At 34.3% G+C, this 22,239-nt stretch overlaps 1 protein-coding gene and 1 pseudogene across 3 annotated transcripts in view; both read left to right on the forward strand.

Annotated features, from left to right (window-relative positions):
- The window catches only part of PLS3 (plastin 3), an 87,834-nt gene extending 65,840 nt beyond the window's left edge, over positions 1-21,994 (forward strand). For all 3 annotated transcript variants that reach the window (XM_016135690.2, XM_016135691.2, XM_016135692.2), the window contains 13 exons: positions 5,568-5,697; positions 6,208-6,340; positions 7,870-7,951; positions 8,718-8,883; positions 10,575-10,717; positions 13,163-13,258; positions 15,386-15,581; positions 16,769-16,847; positions 17,588-17,702; positions 17,916-18,049; positions 18,815-18,938; positions 19,170-19,294; positions 20,765-21,994. In XM_016135690.2, coding sequence (XP_015991176.2) covers positions 5,568-5,697; positions 6,208-6,340; positions 7,870-7,951; positions 8,718-8,883; positions 10,575-10,717; positions 13,163-13,258; positions 15,386-15,581; positions 16,769-16,847; positions 17,588-17,702; positions 17,916-18,049; positions 18,815-18,938; positions 19,170-19,294; positions 20,765-20,897 — 1,656 coding nt within the window. In that variant the 3' untranslated portion in view covers positions 20,898-21,994. The remainder of the gene's footprint in view (positions 1-5,567; positions 5,698-6,207; positions 6,341-7,869; positions 7,952-8,717; positions 8,884-10,574; positions 10,718-13,162; positions 13,259-15,385; positions 15,582-16,768; positions 16,848-17,587; positions 17,703-17,915; positions 18,050-18,814; positions 18,939-19,169; positions 19,295-20,764) is intronic.
- LOC118608505 lies at positions 16,202-16,320 on the forward strand (annotated as a pseudogene).
- Positions 21,995-22,239: the final 245 nt, after the last annotated feature.

Here is a 22,239-nt window from a genome sequence, read left to right on the forward strand (position 1 = left end):
GTACCATTATATTAAGTTCCTAAATATATTGTATTAGTACTGTTATAACTAATAACATTTTGCTCATTTCACCCACTAAATTTAGTTAGTTCTTTAGAATATCTTAAGAAAAGAATTTAGAAAAAGAGCACTGACATAATCAAAGATATAACACATTGTTCACTGTGTAAGGTGGAAAATCTCCTTTGGGCCTTCATTAAAGGGCATTTTTCAAGGTGCTAAATGACATCCTGGAAGTGCTTTTTCTCCCTCCCTTGGTGAACAGTATGCTCCCAAAATTTAATGATACACCCTGACTCACAGTGTTGGAAGCTTCCTTAGTTAAACTTTCTGATTAAAAAGATGTTTGCTATTCTGTGGTAGTCATATTTAACCATACCATTTTCTCTAGGATGATAATTTTGATAATTAAAAGTTAAAATATATATTCTTAGTCCATTAGAAGACGGATTTAAAATTTTTGTATACTTCTCTAATGTAATAAAATACTCTATAAGGTTAGAGGCCGATTTCTTAATTCTTTGATCGCCAGGCACCTGGTTTATTGTTCTATACTCAGTGCTTAGAGAGTGTATGTGTAGTACTTCCTATTAAATCCTAATGCTTTCAGCTGCTGGTAAGTGAGGTCTAGATTTTCTAGACATATGCCATTTTCAATCCATATTAATTGACAAAGTATTTGAAATGTATGTTAAAGAATAGCTGTTGCCACTTTCCTCAATTAAGAACACCCTTAAGTTAAGATTTTATTGTTTTTATTTATTATTAATTTAATACCAATTTTGACTAGATCTGATTAGGCTTTTCTTACAGTATATATTGCAAATAGGTAATTAGTGCCTAATATTTATCATACTTCCTAGCACTCCTGTCCTTTTTCATGGTTTCCCCCCCCTCTTTAATTCACCCCCTTCCACCCCTGACCCATGGATGTTGCCATTTCCCCTTAAGAACTGGATCTCTGAAGGCAGGGCATCTCCTCCCACATGCTTGCAGCATGCACCCGGGGCCTGGCACACCCAGGGTATGGTTCATGGCTCCAACTGGGGCACGGACCCAGGACCTTCCACATGTAAAGCAGTCATACTAACCACTACACTATGGAGCTACCTCCTTCATGGTTTATTTTTGTCCCAAGACACCTAAAATGATAACATATTCCCTGTCATTTACTGCAGCAACTGAAATTCTGATATGTTCTCTCCGATTAGAATTAACCCCTTTAAGAATACCATAAGAGTTCAAAGAAGCAAATTAAGTAATGATGTCTGTCTACTCAGCTGATAGCATTTGGGGGTGGGGGAGGTCGTTACTGTTTTTAAAATGCAGGCATATGTCGTAATTATAATGATATCGTTCTTGCTATCTTCTTTTGAAATTTCTTCCTCACAATTTTTATCTCCAGTTATTGCCAAAGCCTTTTGTTTTGAATTCTGTGTTCAATAGTAAGTTGCAGTTGACTTGCAATATAAGCATTTGCATGTCCTCTGATGTATAACTTGCTCACCTTGTAACTGCATGTTTAATTATGAATTTAAATCAGCTTAGAGGAGTAGTTAACAATGACTGGTTTTTAAAATATAATTTGATGCTCAGAATTTTTTAATCTAGAAAAAACAGACTTAAATCGTTAAAATTTGCAGCATGCTGGTATTGTTAAGGACAAAATTATGAAAGCGTCTTTGAGAAAAATATTCTTAGGGAAATACTTAATTTTGTATATTTTGAAATGTTGCAGATTCCACATAGCTGTTTGTAGCCTCTAAGTGAGGAGATGTGATTACCTTAGTATATTCTTAAAAAGTAACATGCATAACAATTTTGGCATCGCCAGGGATTTTTAAAATAAAATATTAATAAAGACATTTTAAGTTAAAGTGTACATTTTAGAATAGGAAGGAATCAATACATTTACACTTCATTTTTCAAATTAAAATTTTTTAAAAATGCCCTAGTTTTCTGAAAAAGGAAGTGATATGCCTGACATTATACAGGGAATTAGTGGCTTTTTCCAGTTACCTCCCTTTTATTTGAGAAATTTGAAATATGAAGGACAGTAAAATAACCTGCCTAAAGTTTCAAAATGATATCATCATGACTATACCGAAAGAAAGATGGGTGTCTAACCAAATGTCCGTCCACTCCAATCTGCTTTATCATCAGTGGAACAGCTTACAAATTGTCAAACAACACATGAGCAGATCTTAGTTACCTGAGAAAGAGGAAGCACATTATTTTTGTCAGGTATTAACATAAGGAAATAGAAATAAAATAAACATGTTCTTGCATGTTAGTTTTTTGTTTTTCATTTAAATTTCTGCTTACAAGTTGTTAATTGTAAACCAGGCTACAAACAACATTTTGTTAATTTTGGAGAAGAAAAGAGTCCCCAAATTATATGTAAACTTCAAATGTTAAAATTAAATTTCATACCCTGATTTTGTTTCTTCAGAGTATTTTAAAACTAAATTACCAAGTTTTTATACTTACAAAATAATAAGTGTTTTTTTTTCCCTACATCTGTAAAAGGACTGGTATGGCAATAAGTTCTTTCATCAAAGATGTGTGCATTAAACTCTTAGGTTTCACAACAAAAAATTTGCTCTTGCTTGAAGGAAATAAGTTGTTAACCTGTTTTAGGATTTTTATTAATAGTATCGACCTGATGGGATTAAATAACTTCATATAAGTAAAGTGCTAAGAACAATGCCAAGCATATAAAGTACCATATGTGTTAGTTGTTGATAGTTATTTCTATTTTTTTAAAAGAGCAGTGTTCTCTTCCTATTATTAAGTTTAGACCTATGAGAGATTCCAATAAAAGTAAAAATCTAAACCTGCTACCTTTGAAACAAGCCTCAAACACTGGAAGCCAGTCAACATGTTTTTGCAGTTCTTTCTGAAATCTTTCCTTCTTAAGTCCTATGCCTCTGGATTTCTTAGGTTTGGCCACTAGTTCTGTGCTGAGCTAGAAAGGAGATAGATAGAACTTTTAAAAGTAGTAAGAAGCATATATATATTTCATTAAAGAGACTAGAAAAGATCTATAGAATCAGAGTGAGCAGTACACACCAGGAGTCAGTTCACATGTGATAAAGCAAGTCCTTCCTCTTTGAGGGAAAACAGCGCTAAACAGTGAGCTCATTAGTATCACAATGGGTGGCTTTGAAAAGATTCATTGAGAAGTCTCCAACACAGTAGTTGGCCTTGTATTATCTCTGATTTCGGAGATTCTTGTTAAGCCAAGGCTTATGATACTCAAATAGCTTTTATCATCCACTGGAGCAATTTCTTTTCTAAAGTAGAAAATAAAATGTAAATTCTCATGTAGCGAATCAATTTAATGGATACATAAATCTTCAATTATCTCTTAATTTTTTAAATCTAAGGAACAAAGAAAAATACTGCAAAACTGAAAAATTTGAGCTTGGCTGCAATAATTCCAAAAAAATATTGAGAAAATGAAGGTCATGTAACTTCTAAGACAATTGAAAATTTATAACTACTACTACTATTTGTAGGCCTCTTTTCCACGATATATATAAATTTGGATTTATTTTTCAGCTGAAATTGTGATCATGGAAAGGACCTAATTTTTAGAAGCAAATGATTCTTGAGGCAAAAAATATAGTAAGAAAAATAACTTTTCATATGTCATAGTAACATTTTGGACACTTTTTTGTCATTCTAGTGATTTATGGTATGTCGGTCATGACAAAATGTACACATTTTAGGTTTTAATTTACTGGATGATATTTTCCTAAATGAAATAGAGTTCAGAATGAGGTAGAATAGTGAATATTGTTTTTTCACTGAGCAGATGCATAGTTATCAAATGAGGATTTATTGGAACAAAATGCATCACAGTTAAGACTGCTGCATTAGCAGGTCACAGTTTTGTTGTATAGTCTTGGCTAGGAAGTTAAGATAAATTAAACGAAATTACAGTTGGACTAAAAAAATCAGAGTATAAATAAAATTTTAATAATTTGAAAATTACCCAGAGTGCATGAATCAGCTTCACACTACGATATTTAACAGGAGTTAAGGATTTAAGGAAGCCAGAGAGGAGTTTTCATTGGCTGTGTGCAATATTTAGAGTAGTCACTGTGTATGTGTGTCTATATACATAGACAGACATAGACACATGCACACACACATCCATTCTAAAATTCTACCTCTGAAAATACAGGTATAACATGAAATACCAGCTATAGAGATTGAGTAAACTTGATTTTGTAAAAGTTGCTGCTTACTATTTTCCTAAGTTAATTTGGGTTTGTAAGTGCAAATAAAGTCAGGATTTCAGAAAGGTAACAGGAAAAGATGACTTTGTGGTAGGGCTGCTTATAACACCTACAGCACCTTTTCTACCATTTATAAAAAGTCACTTTCTAGGTGGATTAATTATGAAAAGGTGGAAAGACTAAATGTAAAAAGGCACTCCTGTTTTCTGCCTGACACAGTCTTGTGCAAGATATAAGGCAGGCCTGGTTAGTGGAGCATGGGCTAGATTTCAACTTCTTTTCATGGTTACTCTCCCAAATATAACCTGTTCTATGAACTTAAGATGTAGGCTGCACCTTCTGAGATATGTATGTGTGTGAGTATGTACTTATCAATAATGCTAAAAGTCTCTGAGTTATTTCCTATTTGCTCAACAACTTTTTCATTAGGGTCGTAAGTTTCTTTTGATAAGTGTGCACTTATGTGGTCTAAATACCTTTTAAAGAAATTTTTATGAAGATGCTACACCTTGCTCTTGTTTTACTATCAGTGGCTAATTTAGCCATGCACATTGGTAGATCAGGAACAAATTTGGGGTTACATAAATTCCAGTATTTAAGAAATATGTAGACACTTCTTTAGAGTGTCTGTCTGTTCGTTCAACCAAGTTGTTAGAGTAGAGTGAAATTTGCTTTACTACAACCTGCTCTCGAACAGTTAGAATTTACAAGTTAATTTAGTTAGCCATGTTCCTTGCTGTGAAGAGAAGCTGGATTTCATAACTGCACACACGACAATCACTAAAAAGCCTCTTTTTTTGTTTTTATTCCCAAAAGTCATCCATTGCTACCAACTTAACACATTCTTTTCACTTTTTATCTTATACATTTTGACTGAACAAACTCTTACTGAGCTACGCCATTATACCAATAAATAGGTTTTTTGGTTGAGTCATAAATTTTCATCTTTCTTTGCTCTGAATTGTGGTTAAAGAAGGGGTATCCTTCAACCTTTTCTCTCCAGTAAAAGAATAAAGGCTTCCTTGCTCATAGAAAATTAACAGATTTACCTATGCCTTTGAACCACACTAGTCTTAGGCTTAAAGCGGATTCAGTGCATGTGGCACTTAATGTTTTTGACAAGTGTGTGCAATTGACCTCATTTTCAGTAGCAGTATTGTTGCACTTGCTTAGCATTTTAAAATCTCAAGCCTAGTTTTCCATATCTTTTAATGCTCATAATCTATGGGGAAATTTTTAAGTAATCAGAGTATAAAAGAAGATAAATATGCTTTATTCTACATAATTAATTGTGGATCAACAATATATTTTGATTAATAGATTTTCCAAGAAGTAAAAAGCAGTGATATTGCCAAAACTTTCCGCAAAGCAATCAACAGGAAAGAAGGGATTTGTGCTCTGGGAGGAACTTCAGAGCTGTCCAGTGAAGGAACACAGCATTCTTACTCAGGTAATAGTTTCATGTGTGTTAAGTTAACATAATGAACTAAGTAGGGTGTATTCTATAATATCAAGGAGGGGTTCTAGATAAATATTGCCTCCCGATTAAGAATATAATAGAGATCTCTTGCAACATGTATTTGGACTTGTGACTAATACTTGTCATAAAGGCATTTTAAGTTTTTATCATATGGCTTTGTTAACTTTTAAGAGACGTGATACAACAATATATGCAATGACTAGCTTTATTATAGTAGAGTTCTACAGTAATATAAAAATAATTTTTAAATAATTTTGTAACTAAATTCTCTAAGAATCAGTTAACTCTGCCCTGCCCTTTTTGTTAATTTTGTAATTCCTAATAGCTACTGGGTTGCATTCAAGTGTCTGGGTTTCCAAAGAGGATAACCACATATTTGTGACACATTAATGTTCAACATTACTAAACTATTTTAGGATTTAAAGTCAAATATTTAACCTAGAGTATGAACTGATTTCTTGTGATTCAACATAATTTTAGAGGAAGAAAAATATGCTTTTGTTAACTGGATAAACAAAGCTTTGGAAAATGATCCTGACTGCCGACATGTTATACCAATGAACCCAAATACTGATGACCTGTTCAAAGCTGTTGGTGATGGAATTGTGCTGTGGTAAGATGCTGGCTTATTTTATACTCAGATTTCCAAAGGTGGTGTTCCACATAATTGATGTATTTGTTTCTGGGTACTTGACAACTTCATCTTGGGAAATCGAATTGAAAATTGGTTCTACCCACTTAATTTCATCTCTAGGTCTGTCCATGAAAGTGCCACCAAAACATGGATCTAAAACTCAGTCATTTAGTCTGGGAGCCTCATTATAGGGAAGCTTTGAGCTTCCAATTTCTTCTTACCACCTGAGCTAGTAGAGTATTACAGCTTCATTGAACATAAGTATGCCAGTATCTCTTTATTCTAAAGTATGATAGTTTCCCAAAAGGAAACAGGCTGCTTTTTAATGCTCACTCTCCAAGTACTTATTTCTGAAAAATGCATTTGTCACTGCTGCTGTCCCAGAGCCACTAGTATCTTGGTAGAAATGAAATAAGATTATCAGTATTTTGTCAGCTGATGCTTCTATTGATAGAGGCCATGTAGCACAGGAGTTAAAAGCATGCCCCATAATCAGTCTGCCTGGGTTCATATTCAGGCCCTGCTACTTGGTAGCTGTGTGACTGTAATCAAGATTTCAGCCCCTTTGCATTTTACTTTCCATCTACTATGATCCCTGAATTATTGTACTTCCCTCACAGGGCTGTTGTGAACAGTATTTGACTACATACATGTAAAGTGCTTAGAACGGTGCAATAGATATATTTTAGATTACAGTGTGCAATACATAAAATTCCCCTTTTTTGCAATAAGGTCATGTTGCCTTGTTTGAAAAGCTGATTTAAAAAATGTAAGATATCCCCTATTTTATCATTTATAGACACTAAAGAAATAATTCCCCATGTGTTTTAATAAAGATAATAATATGATACTATTGATTTAATATTTAAATTTTGCATGAAAAGCAGCATGGTTTTTTCCTATGCAGAATAACATGTTTTAGGGCATTATTATAAATATCTAAAATGTTAGAGCCTAACACCAAATTTTAACCAAATGAAAATCTTCCTAATAAGTCACAGATTCTGGCCTAATTAACATAACCTTTTTTTCTCTCACCACTACCTCATAATTTGGGCACGCAATAAATATTTGGTGAATGAAAGAATCTCATGCTTAACTAATTGTACCTCTTTGTGGATAAATGGCAATTTTTAATCATGAATTATATAATCTAGAAGAGACTCAACTTCAGTGTGGGATTTTGTCTGTTTTTAACATTTATTCAAGGTTTTTTTTCAAATATTCAAATTATTCATCCTTATAAAAGAATGCAGAAAATAAAAAAATAAAATAAAATGAGAAAATATGCCCCAATCCTCAACTCAGAAGTACTCAACTACTATAAACATTTTAGTCTTTTTTTATTTTGCACTTTTCATATATATATAATTTTTTAAATCAACATGATAAAAGTCATATACTGCATTTATTTTTTCAAATTACATGTGACATAAACCTTAAAATGTTTGCGAACATTCGCAGACTCTTTGTGAATAAGTCAACTCATTTTTAAATTTTTGTTTCAGTAAAATGATCAATCTTTCCGTTCCTGACACAATTGACGAAAGAGCAATCAACAAGAAGAAACTTACACCCTTCATCATTCAGGTATGCATTGTTCTCCTTTTCCTCTTCCATGAAACTACTAATTGAGGACCTGTTCTACAGACCATAGGCTCTGCACTTGTATCGTATCATTTAATTCTTACAACAACTCTGAGTTTCAGATTATTATCTAGATCTTACAGAGAAGAGAGCTGGATCACAAAAGTTTCTGAGCTTGCCCGAGGTTAATGTCAGAACGGAGTTCAAATCCAGGTCTAATTCCAAAGCTCTATGTTCTTTTCAATACACATTGTATTCAAACATATAGAAATAAGCAAATATATTTAAGCTCTTGATTAATTAGCATATTTAAGGATGGAACACTTTTCCATATAGTGGGTATTAAACTGACAGCAAAACTCCCTCTGGCAAGAACACCTCTTAGGATGTGGAGATTGAGAACTTCTGAACCTCCTTCAGCTATGTGCAATAGACCTCTCATTAGGCATTTTAAGAAATATGACACTTAACCCACATGGAGATACTTACTCTAGTTACTCAGCCTTTTCCTTTAGTACTTCCAAAAGGACTGAATAAAAATACCAAGTTCCCATGGAATTCTGAAAAGAACAGTAGCAATAAGGTTGAGATTTGTTGAGCCATGCTTTTAATAGCAATGTCTGAAATTTGTTTTCTGTGGATCATGTATGGCTGAAATTAATACAGGTTTTAATTTCCTCATTGAGTGTTATTTTCAGTGAAGGAAGAAGTACACTCCTAAAAAAATTTAAAGGTCAATAAGCAGGTGCTTAAATTGACTGTCTTGCAGGAAAACTTGAATTTGGCACTGAACTCTGCTTCTGCCATTGGGTGTCACGTTGTGAACATTGGTGCAGAGGATTTGCGGGCTGGGAAACCTCATCTGGTTTTAGGACTGCTTTGGCAGATCATTAAGATCGGTTTGTTCGCTGACATTGAATTAAGCAGGAATGAAGGTAATGGAACACAGTTGTTAATTTGAAAGTTGTTCATTGGTTATTTTCTTCTAGTCATGCAGACTATCATGCTTTCACTTAATTGAGGTAATTAGGTGATAACAAGAATTAACATAAGGTAATGCTATAGTGTTATTGAGGAAAATAGCCTAGTTATAACTTTCTTCTTTAGTAGTAATTAACATTTGTCTGACACTTTAGAATTCATTTTGCAATAAAGACACAAAAGCACAGAGAGTTTAAGGAACTTTCCCAAGGTCCCAAACCTACTATCTATTCTTTTCTGCTTTGTCCACCAAACCCCCACCCCATCACCACCCTTGGCTCTACCACTGTGCACCATCTCCTATTATTTTTTATTCTTTTTATATTCTATCATAGATTTACAACTCTTAAAAATATTCTAACCTGCCCTTAATGGTCTCATATTTTCTGAACCAGCAAAACATTATCCCACTTACAACATAGGTTTGTAAATCACAACATGGAAAGAATTTTGAGGTTCTCAGTACTTTCAAGGTCTCGGAGTATCTGTCAGCAGTCTTATTTTGCCCATTTTTATCCATTATAAGATTTTTTTTGCACTTTCAAGAATATATTGCACTTATGCTTTCAATCCACTCAAAGGTACCTATACTTGAACAAGTACAGTTTTTATAATTGCTGGCCTTCTTCACAGTGGTATTTGTCTTGTTAAAGGAGTTTAAGTCCATTGAAAAAGGAAAGGGAGGCAACATAGAAAAATTAAATTGGCTCATGTAAAAAATCAAGTGATTTATCTTTGACAAGGTCTCGGGTACATAGATGTCAGGCTCTTTGACCTTTTAAAGCCTTTGACTTGGCAGAGATGAGGAGCAGAAGTAGGATTCTGTACAATTGAACATGCTGCCTCTGTCCTCACTTAAATCCCTCAGTGCCAAAGTCACATGGTGTGAAGCGCAGTCTATTAAAGATGAAATTTTCCTGATATAGGTATTTCATAGACCTCTTCAGAAATCAGGTGGCTTCAGTCTTCTTGCTCAATATAAATCTTTTTTATAAGGTAATTATTGCATAAGGACTACACAACTTCTTCATAAAACAATGCTTAAATTTAAATAATTCTCTATGCAAGCACCCAGCCTCTACTTATCATTTATGAGAATATTTACAAAAAAAAATCCCTCAGCTTCTTCCACACATCCAATTCAGCAACAAAAACTTATTGAGCAACCTGTACATATTAGACGCTATGGAAAATGTGAAGTTGAATTATATTTCTTTTAAAAATGTGTTAATTATACGTAAATATAACTGTCATAGTATTTCTACGCTCCTTTGGTCAAAAAATTAAGTAAAAGTTTCTACAATTTTAAACGTCATTCCTCAATCTCTGATTATAATATTATTAAACAAGGGCAATTTATGTAAATATATGACATGTTCATCTTAAAAGCTGTAATTTATTTGTTATTTAGAATGTGGAGAATAACAAAGAAAAGAATAAATTATAGTATTGTATAGTTGCTGTGTACTCTTATCAGATTATCTACTTATATTTATCTTTTATTAGACTATGAGTACATGAAAACCAAAAACTAGGTCATTCTGGTTTTTGCACCTCTATTACTAACAGTGTCAAAAGACTGAATGAACTTATAATGGCCATTATCATATAATTTATTAGTCATGCATTTCTTTTTTTCTTACAGCCTTGGCTGCTTTACTTAGAGATGGTGAGACTTTGGAGGAGCTTATGAAATTGTCTCCAGAAGAGCTACTGCTTAGATGGGCCAACTTTCATTTGGAAAACTCTGGCTGGCAAAAAATCAACAACTTTAGTGCTGACATCAAGGTAACTATGCAAAGAACAGTATCACTTCAGGTGGTATGTAATAATTTGGGAGATTTCATCCCAGCTTAATAGAGGGAAAATCCTACCAGTATATTACCAAGCCATGTTTCTTCTTGCCCAGATGGTAGATTTAAGTAGAGAGATAGAGCTAAGTAAGTAAGGAGCACGCACACCAAGTCTAGCTTTCATTTTGTGAAAAAGAGTGAAAACATACAATCCCAACATTTTATATTCTGCTTATTTTTAAATATGGAGTATAAAATGATGGTCCATGACTATTCTATTCCTAACTCCCTTTCCTAGGCTTCAGTGTACCTGTTAGTAAATATCTAGGAGAGAGAAGGAGCCTCAAGATTCCCCTTCCACTTTCCTATTTGCCTTCTCTCCTGTCATATGTTCCCACCTTTAGACATTGAGTTCTTCAGGGTACTGATGTCCCTCTCTGCTATCGCAGCCCTTGCCACAGTCCCCTCCTACTAAGCCCACCTCTAACACAATACCTGGCACATAAAAGACCCACAAAGATTCCTTGTGTTGAATTGGATTCTGGAGCTTACTGCTCACCATGAGCAGTAGGGAAAAACTAGCAAAAGAGGGAGACATTGGTAGCATTCTTATACCACATGTTACCCTTGGTTCCAGAGAGAGAGGGCCAAAATTATCATAGCAAATATTGTAGAAGTCTCATTAACTGACTGGACTCTCAAAATCCAGATGTTGGGATATAGGGAACAACCTCAAAAATCTTTACCAGATGTCACTGACCAGCAGGGCTATGAAAACAATAGACTGTGATAATATCAATTTATTCAGGAGTGAGAGGGAGTAATGAGATATCTACACTACTGATTTCATGGATAACCCTAAAATTATGAGACAAATTGGCCTTGCCCCTTCTTTTAACTTGCACAACATGTTTGGCCTGCCATATTTTGCTTTATATATTAGATATGTTCTTGAAAACCATTTGTAAGTGAATTTTAAGTTCTGGGATATATTTTAATTGTAAAAAAGGAAACTTTACTTGGAAATTAAGCCTGCTTTGAATATTTTTAAAAAGCAAAGTATTGTTCAGTAATGTGAAAAGGAACATCCAATTTATCTGTATTCAAGTTCAAATTTTCACCTGCAAAGCCCTTTTCAAGGTAGTAAATACAAACTATGCTGGGTTTGCTCTTTACCTGTTCTTCTCCAATGCATAGGATTAGATTATGAATTATTTCTGCACCTTCAGTAGGTAATTGATAATGAAAGCATAATCACAACTGTCATGCACTATTAGGAGGAAGTAAATCCTGTGACCATGAATGGTAGGATCTAGGTTTGCATTTCATGAATTGCTTTGAAATGGCCTCTACTCACCTGATTTCCTCCATACTTAGAATAATTTAGGGCACTGTGTATCAAACTCACTTGGGTAGCTTGTTTAAGATGCAACTTTCTGGGCAGCTCCCAAAGAGTCATCATATTTGGTAGGTATGAGGTTGGATTCAGTAATCCGCATTTTGAGCCACATCCCAGGGGATCAGGATGCACATAATCTCTAGAGTTCACTGTGAGAAACATTCTTTCATAGCCCGTCTGGACTATCAAGGCCCAGTAATACCAAACTATCATATCTGGGAAGGTAATCTTCAGATATAGCAGGATTAAACAATTTTGACTCCGGCTCCTATCCTCTGATCTTTCAGAGAGACAGAATTTTACTTGATATGGATGTTGAAGACCCTTATTAACTATTTGCACTAGTATAATGATTTTCAAACTGTGTTCTGTGGAGTGCCTACACAGCCAGAATTCATGAAGCCCACCCTTGATATGAGCAACACCACTTTATTTTAGGAATTAGGATTCCAAGTAAAAATGTTCAATTGATGAAAGAGTTCAGGGGCATAAAACAAAAAGGGATGCTTGTTTTTAATTAAGTATATTCATATCATAAAGAGTTAAATGTTATGTCACCAGCTCGAAAATTTTTGTCATTTAAACTTACAATTAAATACATCTTTAACACAGCTAATCTCTTCTCCATAGGTTATAATATATATTGTGCTTTGTAATAATGTAACCTGTTTATTTTCTCTTTCCCTATGCTTCCTGGATTTCTACTCTCTCACTTGTTTTTGCTTGCTTGTTTTATCTACCAAGCTTATTGACTTCAGTAATTCAGTGAAGGTACAGAACTAGTTACGTGTTTACTAGCATTATTGTATTGATGACTCCAATAAATTGTAAAGTTATGACAAAATCCAGTTCATACGTACTCAAGGCAGATAAAGCCAGATAGATGAACTTTTCTGGGGAAAATGTCTGTTAATTTAGAAGACAAAGGTTTATGCCATATATTCTCATAAAATCCAATGCAAATATCCTTCCAAACATGAGACAAATATACATTCATTCTTTATAAATGTGATCTCACTGACATTTTCAATTCATTTGTAGGACTCCAAAGCTTATTTCCATCTTCTCAATCAAATTGCACCAAAAGGACAGAAGGAAGGTGAACCACGGATAGATATTAGCATGTCGGGTTTCAATGTAAGTATAGGTGGTACTTTTGAATTTTACAATCTTATAAAATTGTTGTCAGTTTCTTATAAATACAAGAATTCTTATAATTGCATGTAGTAGAATTGACAGTTTTAAGTATTCTTTTAAAATTTATTGCTGTAGGTATCATTCTGAGGCAGAAAGACAAACTTTGATTTATTTTGAGAGTTCATTAGTGAGTTTCATATTTATGGTTGTATTGGTTTTTATGGATGTCATAAAATATTCAAAGCAAGTTTGGGGAAATATGCACCAGAGACTAACCTTCCTGAAGCATTTGGATTATAACCACAGAGATATATTTAATGACTACATATTCATATAAGCATCTGTAATACTCCCATATTGAGAATAATGTGAATATGTATATAAACTCCTGATCTATGCAATCCAATTTGGGTAATCAGTGTCATGGACCATGTTCCCTGGTTACATCATCAATTTGTTCAATGATCTAGGATAAGTTGCTTTCCAAAATTGGATCTCATTTTCCTCATCCATAATGTCAGCAGTTGGACTAAACTGTTTAGTCTCAAGTTTCTAGGATCCTCTGGTTCTTTCCACCCATTAGATATGGACTGCATTCTACTAATTTTAAAAATCTACATTTCTAGCCTATAATGCAATAGGATTGAATGGATTATAATGGCTAAACCTTTTATATTGCCCTTACCAGAAATGACTTTGTAACTGACTTGTTGGCTTAAATTTCTGTTGGTATGTTAAATGTGAAACTCTTCAGCTCAGGTCACTCTTGGTAAGAATGAATCACAGTCCTTTGCACACTCAGGGAGCTGTCTGGCATGGCTAGCCAGGTGCCTGGGTAAATGGTACCAGTATATTAACCAATTCTGATTCTGATAAAGCTCTTCAGTAAGACCTCCCTGACTGATCTCCTATACTCCTTTCTTTGTCTTGTTTTTTCTTAGAATCCTTTAAGGATTCCCCATTGACACTAGAGTTTAGTCTGAAATGTCCTGCTTAGCATTTAAGGGAGGCCCTATACAGTGTTGCTCCATCTCTCCTAGCCAGTGTTATTTCCCACTGGTCTGGACCCCACCCCCGCCCCCACCAAACTCATTGTATTTACCTCGGAGCCTTTGCTCACACTTTTCCCTTGTTTTTCAATATCCTTCATCTTTTTAAGCCTTATATCTTCTTTACAACCTAATTTAGAAATCCAAAAAATTTTAGCTTTTTTCTTTTTTAAATTAAGTTTATTGGGGTTACATTGGTTAATACGATTATATAATTTTCAGGTGTACATTATCATTTGACATCTGTATATTCTATTGAGTGTTTATCACACAAAGTCCAGCTTCCTTCAACTACCATATATTTGATCCTCTTTACCCACTTCACCCTCTCCGTAACCCCCTATATTTGACCCATTTTACTCTGTCTACCTCCCCCGTCCTCCCCTACCCCCTACTCTCTGGTAGCCACTAGTCTATAGTCCATGTCTATGAGTCTCTGTTGGTTTGTCCTGTTCATTTGTTGCTTTTAGGTTTATATCCCACCTATAAGTGATATCATGTGATTTTCAACTTTTCTGTCTGGCTTATTTCAATTAGCATGATTATCTTGAGGTCCATCCATGTTGTCGCAAATGGCAATATTTCGTCTCTTCTTATGGCTGAGTAATATTCCATTGTATATATGTACCACAGCTTCTTTAGCCAATCAGGCATCATAGGAGATTTTGGTTTCTTCCATGTCCTGACTACTGTGAATAATGCTACTATGAACATCGATGTGCAAATACCTTTTCAGATATGGGTTTTCAAGTCTTTAGTGTAAATGCCCAGTAGAGGGATTGCTGGATCATATGGTAGATCAATTCTTGATGAGCTTTGGTGTATGAGATAAAATTCCAGCTGAGTTTAATACACTGTGTTCTAAGATCTACAATCTGGTGCCATCTAGGGTGTTTTCAAGGTACTGCATATCCAGCACTGCCAACTTTTTTTTTTTTTTGCATTCAGAACAGTTTTATAATAAGTACCATATGTTGGCTAAGAGAAAGTAGAATTGTATACCCAGCCTATCATTGTAGGGAAATATGTCTATATTTTTAGTATGGCCTCTTAAAAATGTCTTCTTTTACTTCAACAGGAAACAGATGATTTGAAGAGAGCTGAGAGTATGCTTCAACAAGCAGACAAATTAGGTTGCAGACAGTTTGTTACTCCGGCTGATGTTGTCAGTGGAAACCCCAAACTCAACTTAGCCTTTGTGGCTAACTTGTTTAATAAGTACCCGGCGCTAACTAAACCAGAGAACCAGGATATTGACTGGACTCTATTAGAAGGTAATTAAAGGTTTTTCAAATTCTAATGGGTGAGACTACAGAGCAGAAATATACAGGCCATGATGATTTCATAATCTTGACTTGATAAATTTCCTTATCTACTTTCTTTTAGCAAATGTCTGCTAGAAGTAGACCCAAGGGCTGAGTGAAAAATGGCAGCTGACAGAAAAAGATGATGCAAGTGAAAAGGAATGCTACTTTTAAAGTAGCCTAGGGCCACTTCATTTAAGGCCACATAGTAAACCAATGTTTTATTTGACTATTTTAGAGTTAGATCACTTTTTAAATGTCTCACCAGAAAAATGCACAACTGCGTAAAATTTGACATGTAAATTTACCATATTTATGTTTTATTCTTCCACAATCAGACTAACTAGAACTAGCCTCAGCTCCTTTCACACTCACCTACTCAGAAAATAATATTAATGTATGGTAATTATTTAAGTTTGGGAAAGCAGAATTTACCTTTTCCAGATTATACATGCATGAAATATAGTATTTAAAAATTAACAAATGTAAATAGTAGTTGTTGAGTATCCACTGGAATTGCTATAAAATTTTTAAATTTGATGCTTTTAAAGTTTAAACTAGTTTGTTGCTGTAATATAAGAATGTAAAAGGTTTATGGCTATGCCACGCTGAATGTGCCTGATCTCGTCAGATCTCAGAAGCTAAGCAGGGTCAGGCCTGGTTAGCACTTGGATGGGAAACCACCTAAGAATACCAAGTGCTGTAGGCATTTAAAAAAAAGAATGTAAAAGATGTACTTATGTGTAGCTTAAAATGGGTAGTTTGAAAATGGGTAGAGGGAAGACATAAGGTTCATATGACCATAGCACATTTTTTAAATAGAAACTAAATTTGATTACATTAGTTACTTTCAAGTATGGAGACTTGTGGAGATATTGGAGAAGTATTAAAATGGGGTAGAAGATTATAAAAAGTTCCTAAACCTCTGAGTTGCTTAACTGGTTATATAAGGTTATATTCTTTAATTTTAAAATAAATTCAACAAATAAAAATTAAATATGTATCTAGAGAATGCATTTAGAAAGAATGTTTGGAAGTTAATATTGGAGAAAACCTCTGAATCTGTACAAAGGAAATAAAATAATCATATATGGGTTAATATAGGCACATATACAAGATATTTAATGAATATATAAATTTGTGAATATTTTTAATAGGAGAAACTCGCGAAGAAAGAACCTTCCGTAACTGGATGAATTCTCTTGGTGTTAATCCCCATGTAAACCATCTCTATGCGTAAGCCTTTCTACTGCTATGTAAACGGCTGTGCAACATCATGAATGGGTTCTACACAAATAATTACAGCTGTAAACATTTTCTAAATGTTAGTTTGTAGTGAATAATATTTGAAAGTGTTGAATTGTGACTTCTGTTATCATTTTCCAAATACACAAAAGCCCCAATTATTTCTTTACACTGTTATCAACTATCAGTGATATAATGCATAAATGTCTTTCTAGGGTGCAAATACCCTAGAAATTTGAGGCAAAGATCAGGAAATGCTTTAAGCAGACTATCCATGATGCCTGGGGGGGTCTTTGTGCTCACTGTCCTCTCAACCTGGAATGTTCTTTTCCACATCTAATGCCTCAGTCTCTTATTCAAGCCACTGATTCAGATCCTGACCACCACCTGCCACTCTCTAACCCTAACCCTAGTTCTTTTTTTCTTCATAATACTCATATGCACCCCAAAATCATATCTGTTTATCCGTGTGCTTGTTTATTGTCTCTCTCTGGCTCTGATGTGAGGCCAAGGATTTTTCTCCTCTGTGCCCAGCTTTTAGAACATTTCCTTGCAAACTATAAGCTCTCAATACTTTTAAGTGAATCAGATGGTCTTGGCTCAATTTTCAGCATAGGTTGATAGAAAATATGGATATTTATATATTATTTGACAGCATAGTGTTATTGTTTTTAAGGAAACAAAAACCCAGCTGTCTAAAAACACTGATTAAATTATTTTTAAATTGTTAGTGACCTGCAAGATGCCCTGGTAATCTTACAGTTATATGAACGAATTAAAGTTCCTGTTGACTGGAGTAAGGTTAATAAACCTCCATACCCGAAACTTGGAGCCAACATGAAAAAGGTAGATAATTAAGTTGCCACATATCTTTTTTACAGACTATTTTTATTTTATTTTAAATGTGTTTCTTGTGTTTGAAAATCTCTTAACTCTAAGCTTCTTGAGGACAGGAACTGTGTCTTGTTTATTTTTGTGTGCTAAGCATCTAGCACCACACATGTGTATACAGATTAAACAAATTAAAATCTTTAACCATTTACTTTTGTGTGTTTGCAGCTAGAAAACTGCAACTATGCTATTGAATTAGGGAAGCATCCTGCCAAATTCTCCCTGGTTGGCATTGGAGGGCAAGACCTAAATGATGGAAACCAAACCCTGACTTTAGCTTTAGTCTGGCAGCTGATGAGAAGGTATGATACACAATTTTAGCTGTTTAAGGTTTACTCTAATACAGGTCTGTAATCTAGTCCTTATTATTATTATTATTTTAATTTTTCCATCACAGTTGAAATTCAATCAATAATATTATAATAACTAGACCACTCATTAATTTTAAGCAAACATGTCAATGAATACATCTTTGGAATTTTTGTAATTAGACTCTAAAATGAGCTTAAGTAATGAGTATATGTTGGATGTTCCCTGGGAGATGCCATCTTGAAAGTTAGGCAGCAGAACTGTGACTATTTCCTTTTTTTCATAGGAAACCTGACCTGTGGACTTGAGCCTCATTTAGTATCAGTGAATAGAAATATAAATATAGTTAGTAAAAATTATGAACATCTCATGTATCTATTTGAAAAAGAAGATCACTTAACTATAATACTGAAAAAATATTTATTATGACTGTGGGCACCAGCCAAAACATAGCTTATTTTAAGTCATTAACACTGTTGGAATAGTACAAAATGTGCCTGGTGTAGAGTGGTAGGCTTGCTCATTAAAGCGCTGAAAATCTCCCTCCCCACATACACACTACTGCAAAGGGTAAATCAGTGGCAAGCCACTTCTACTTGAAATATTTTTTTTATATAGCATGACTCTCTTGCCATGAAATCTTTAGATTTTTTAAATCTAAAGAACTAAAAAAATGGAAGATAAAGCAGCTTCCAAATGTATGCATTTTATTTCTCATTAAGTAGATTGGGACATTTTCTTCTGCTTTTTTCTTTTAGATATACCCTCAATGTCCTGGAAGATCTTGGAGATGGTCAGAAAGCTAATGATGACATCATTGTAAGCTGGGTGAACAGAACATTGAGTGAAGCTGGAAAATCAACGTCCATTCAGAGTTTTAAAGTAAGAATTCCACGTATGACTAGCACTATGTTTACTAGAAAGTATCTATAACTTGGCATGTCTATAATTTGGAAGAACAACCTTTGGTTTCTTTGTGAGTCAGAATTATTGTCGGCCCAATGACAAGATTCTCTTTCAATTCACTTGACTTTGTTTTTGGGGCAACTTTATATAAGCAATCATATGTTGATTTGTACATATTGAAATTCTCTGATTTTTCTTTTATACTAGGACAAGACAATCAGCTCCAGTTTGGCAGTTGTGGATTTAATTGATGCCATCCAGCCAGGCTGCATAAACTATGACCTTGTTAAGAACGGCAATTTAACAGAAGATGACAAGCACAATAATGCCAAGTAAGGAATGCTGCATGATATCCTAGCAAGAGCACAGGCTTTGTAGTCAGGCAGATTTGCATTCTCATTTAGGTTACGCCACTTAAGAATGGTGTCTGTCACCTGGGGAAAATCTCTTTGAGCCTCAGATGCCTCATCAGTAAATGGCAGCAAAAATACTTACCTTAGAGATTTCAAAATGAATAAAATATATAAGAACTTAGCATTGTGCCTGACCTAGTATTTACTCAATTGGTTGTTGCTTTAGTAGCTTACAGAAATAATGTAGTGTATGTTTCAGTGCAACTCAGTTACAAACTTACAACAAGGTAAAAATGGACTAAGGATAAGAGGGTTCTATCTCACTCCTTTTTTAAACCACATTATTCTCTGATGTCTCTGTTACTGTGCATAGAACACTCTTATGAAATATGTAGAGCTTATTATCTTAGTCCCTAAATGGGAAGGATGTTTAGCCTTCATCTGAAAATATGCCTTGGGAGATTCTTGCATTTCAGCAATATTCAGAAGACATTTCCCACCCGTCTCTTCCCTGCACCAAAGACCTTGACTGCGACCTGGTTTCACAGGCAACCCATGAAAGCTTTAATAGTACACACTGAAAATCAGCCCAGAGCAGAGCTTCATAGGATAGCTAAGAAGCATTACTGCAAAACTTTGGAGTGAAGCACCATTATTTCTTCCTTCCTTGAAAAATATTTGTAGCATATGTGATAAATATTTAATATCCATAATATATAGAGAATAGAGAACTCTCAAAACTTCTTTTAGCAGAAACTTGACCATCTTTAAAGATTCCTGTTACAGAACACCTAGAAATGCCTCATATATTAATTGAGGTGTGCTTCTGCAAATTACCCTAGCTGGACAGGGCAGGTCTTCCTTTCCTTCCTTTGCCTATCTTTTCTATTCCTTGCTCTGGCCATTCTGGCCATGTGCCATTGTAGACCCTCTACCCTCCCTTGAATATTTGGAAGTATTCACTGCATCTACCAAAGCAATTTGGATTTTTCATCTAGCATAATTTTTCACCACATATTTCTAAGGTAGATCACATGAGAGTGTCTGTTATCTTACTACATGCTTAATGAGAATATCAACATTTATTGTATAGCTAATCTGAGTGATTTATATATACATACGTATATGTATGTATGCATGTATGTATATAAGTAATATTTATTTTCATATCATCAGGGCTCTAAAATTAATTCTCATTTAATATTGGAGAAAAAGAGTGAATAAATACTGTCCCAAATAGTAGAGCTTATAAAAACCTAGTGTCCCTTAAGAGTGACTGCAAAAACGATAAAACAGAAAACAAAATAACAAAGTGAAATCGTTCCAATTTGAACTTTAAATATGGAAGCTTTATATCCCAGCCAAATGATTATATAAGAGAAAATAGATCTCATATTGTATCCCTGACTGATAAGAATTTCATCTTAATTTTTGTTTCCTCAAAAATAGGTATGCAGTGTCAATGGCTAGAAGAATTGGAGCCAGGGTATATGCTCTCCCTGAAGACCTCGTGGAAGTAAAGCCCAAGATGGTCATGACTGTGTTTGCATGCTTGATGGGTAGGGGAATGAAGAGAGTGTAAAGTAACCAATCTGAATAAAAACAGCCTTGTTCCCAGGTGCATGATTAGTAGGTCAGCTATTTCCAGGTGAAGCGCTCATGGCTTAAGGAACTGTTGGTCACTTAAAGGACCTTTAATTTTGATTGATTAACAGACTAGCTCCTCATGAGAGTCCTTGGGGAAAGAGTTTTTGTTAAAACACCTCCTCTTTCCCATAGTCAAAGTTGGATTTATCAGGCATACCGGAAATGTGCTCCTAGCCAAATCATTTACTCTCCTAGATTACTGCCCTTGACATTGCCCATTGCTGTACGCTATTTCTATATATCTTTTTCCCTCTTGGGATGTCCAGCTCTTGGGAATTGCTTAGATGATTGGATAGGAATATTAGACAATAATTTTGCTTTCTGTTCAATATGCTAGTTCTTATTCGAGAACTGTGGTCAGAGGGCATTTAGATATGAGTATCCTTTGCTTTATAGTACTGAAAATTTGTGGAAGTAACTAGCTGTGCAGAATGTAATAGAAGCTTTTCATATTCTTTTATTCTTAAATTCCTTATCTTTTTACAGTATTCTTTCTACATGATCCTTTTTTTGTACATTTAAGAATATTTTGATTACATTAAATAAGACTGCTGATTTTGCTACTTTTTTAAGGGGTTTTCAAGTAAGTAAAAAAAAACACATTACAGATAGAGGAAAATGTACCTTAAATTTACATCTTCCCTCTCACACCCAAGCTATAAATGGTTGATATATTTTGTCTTAAAAACTTAGTTCAATATCTGTTTATTTGTTTTAAAACCTATATCATCAAACTCTCTCTAGATTTAAAATGCTATTGAATATGCCACTTCTGAGGAGAGAGTGTGCTCAGAACTTAGGATATGGTAGGCCAAATATACTAAGTGTAAAATAGATTTTCTAATTTTACACCTAAGACAAGAAGATGTGGTCACTAAAAAAAATAAAATAAAAATATATGTAGGACTTGCGTACTCTTGCTTTGTCAAGCTGTTTGCTATAGTTTCCAAGATCATAATATTACTCTAACTCTGAAAAGTGATGTAATCTGAAAGCAATGTATTAGTTCAAATAAAGGCATTTAAATACTAATTAGTCTCTTAGTGGTCCCTTGGTGGTGTGCCAATTATGTCTTCCAGGTCTTTTTCTCCAATATTTTGACTCTTTCTGGTGTACTATATAAAATAATGCTTGTAAAATTTAAGCTTTTGGAGCTGAATTACAAGGACTGAATTAAAGATATTACCAATGAGGAAAGGCGGCTTTCTCCAACTTACCAAAATTTCCTTATCCAGTTCTTCCCTTTTCTTTCTTTCCCATTTCACTCAATCTTTTCA

This window comes from Rousettus aegyptiacus, unplaced genomic scaffold (assembly GCF_014176215.1).
Source record: "Rousettus aegyptiacus isolate mRouAeg1 unplaced genomic scaffold, mRouAeg1.p scaffold_m13_p_9, whole genome shotgun sequence".
NCBI lineage: Eukaryota > Metazoa > Chordata > Mammalia > Chiroptera > Pteropodidae > Rousettus > Rousettus aegyptiacus.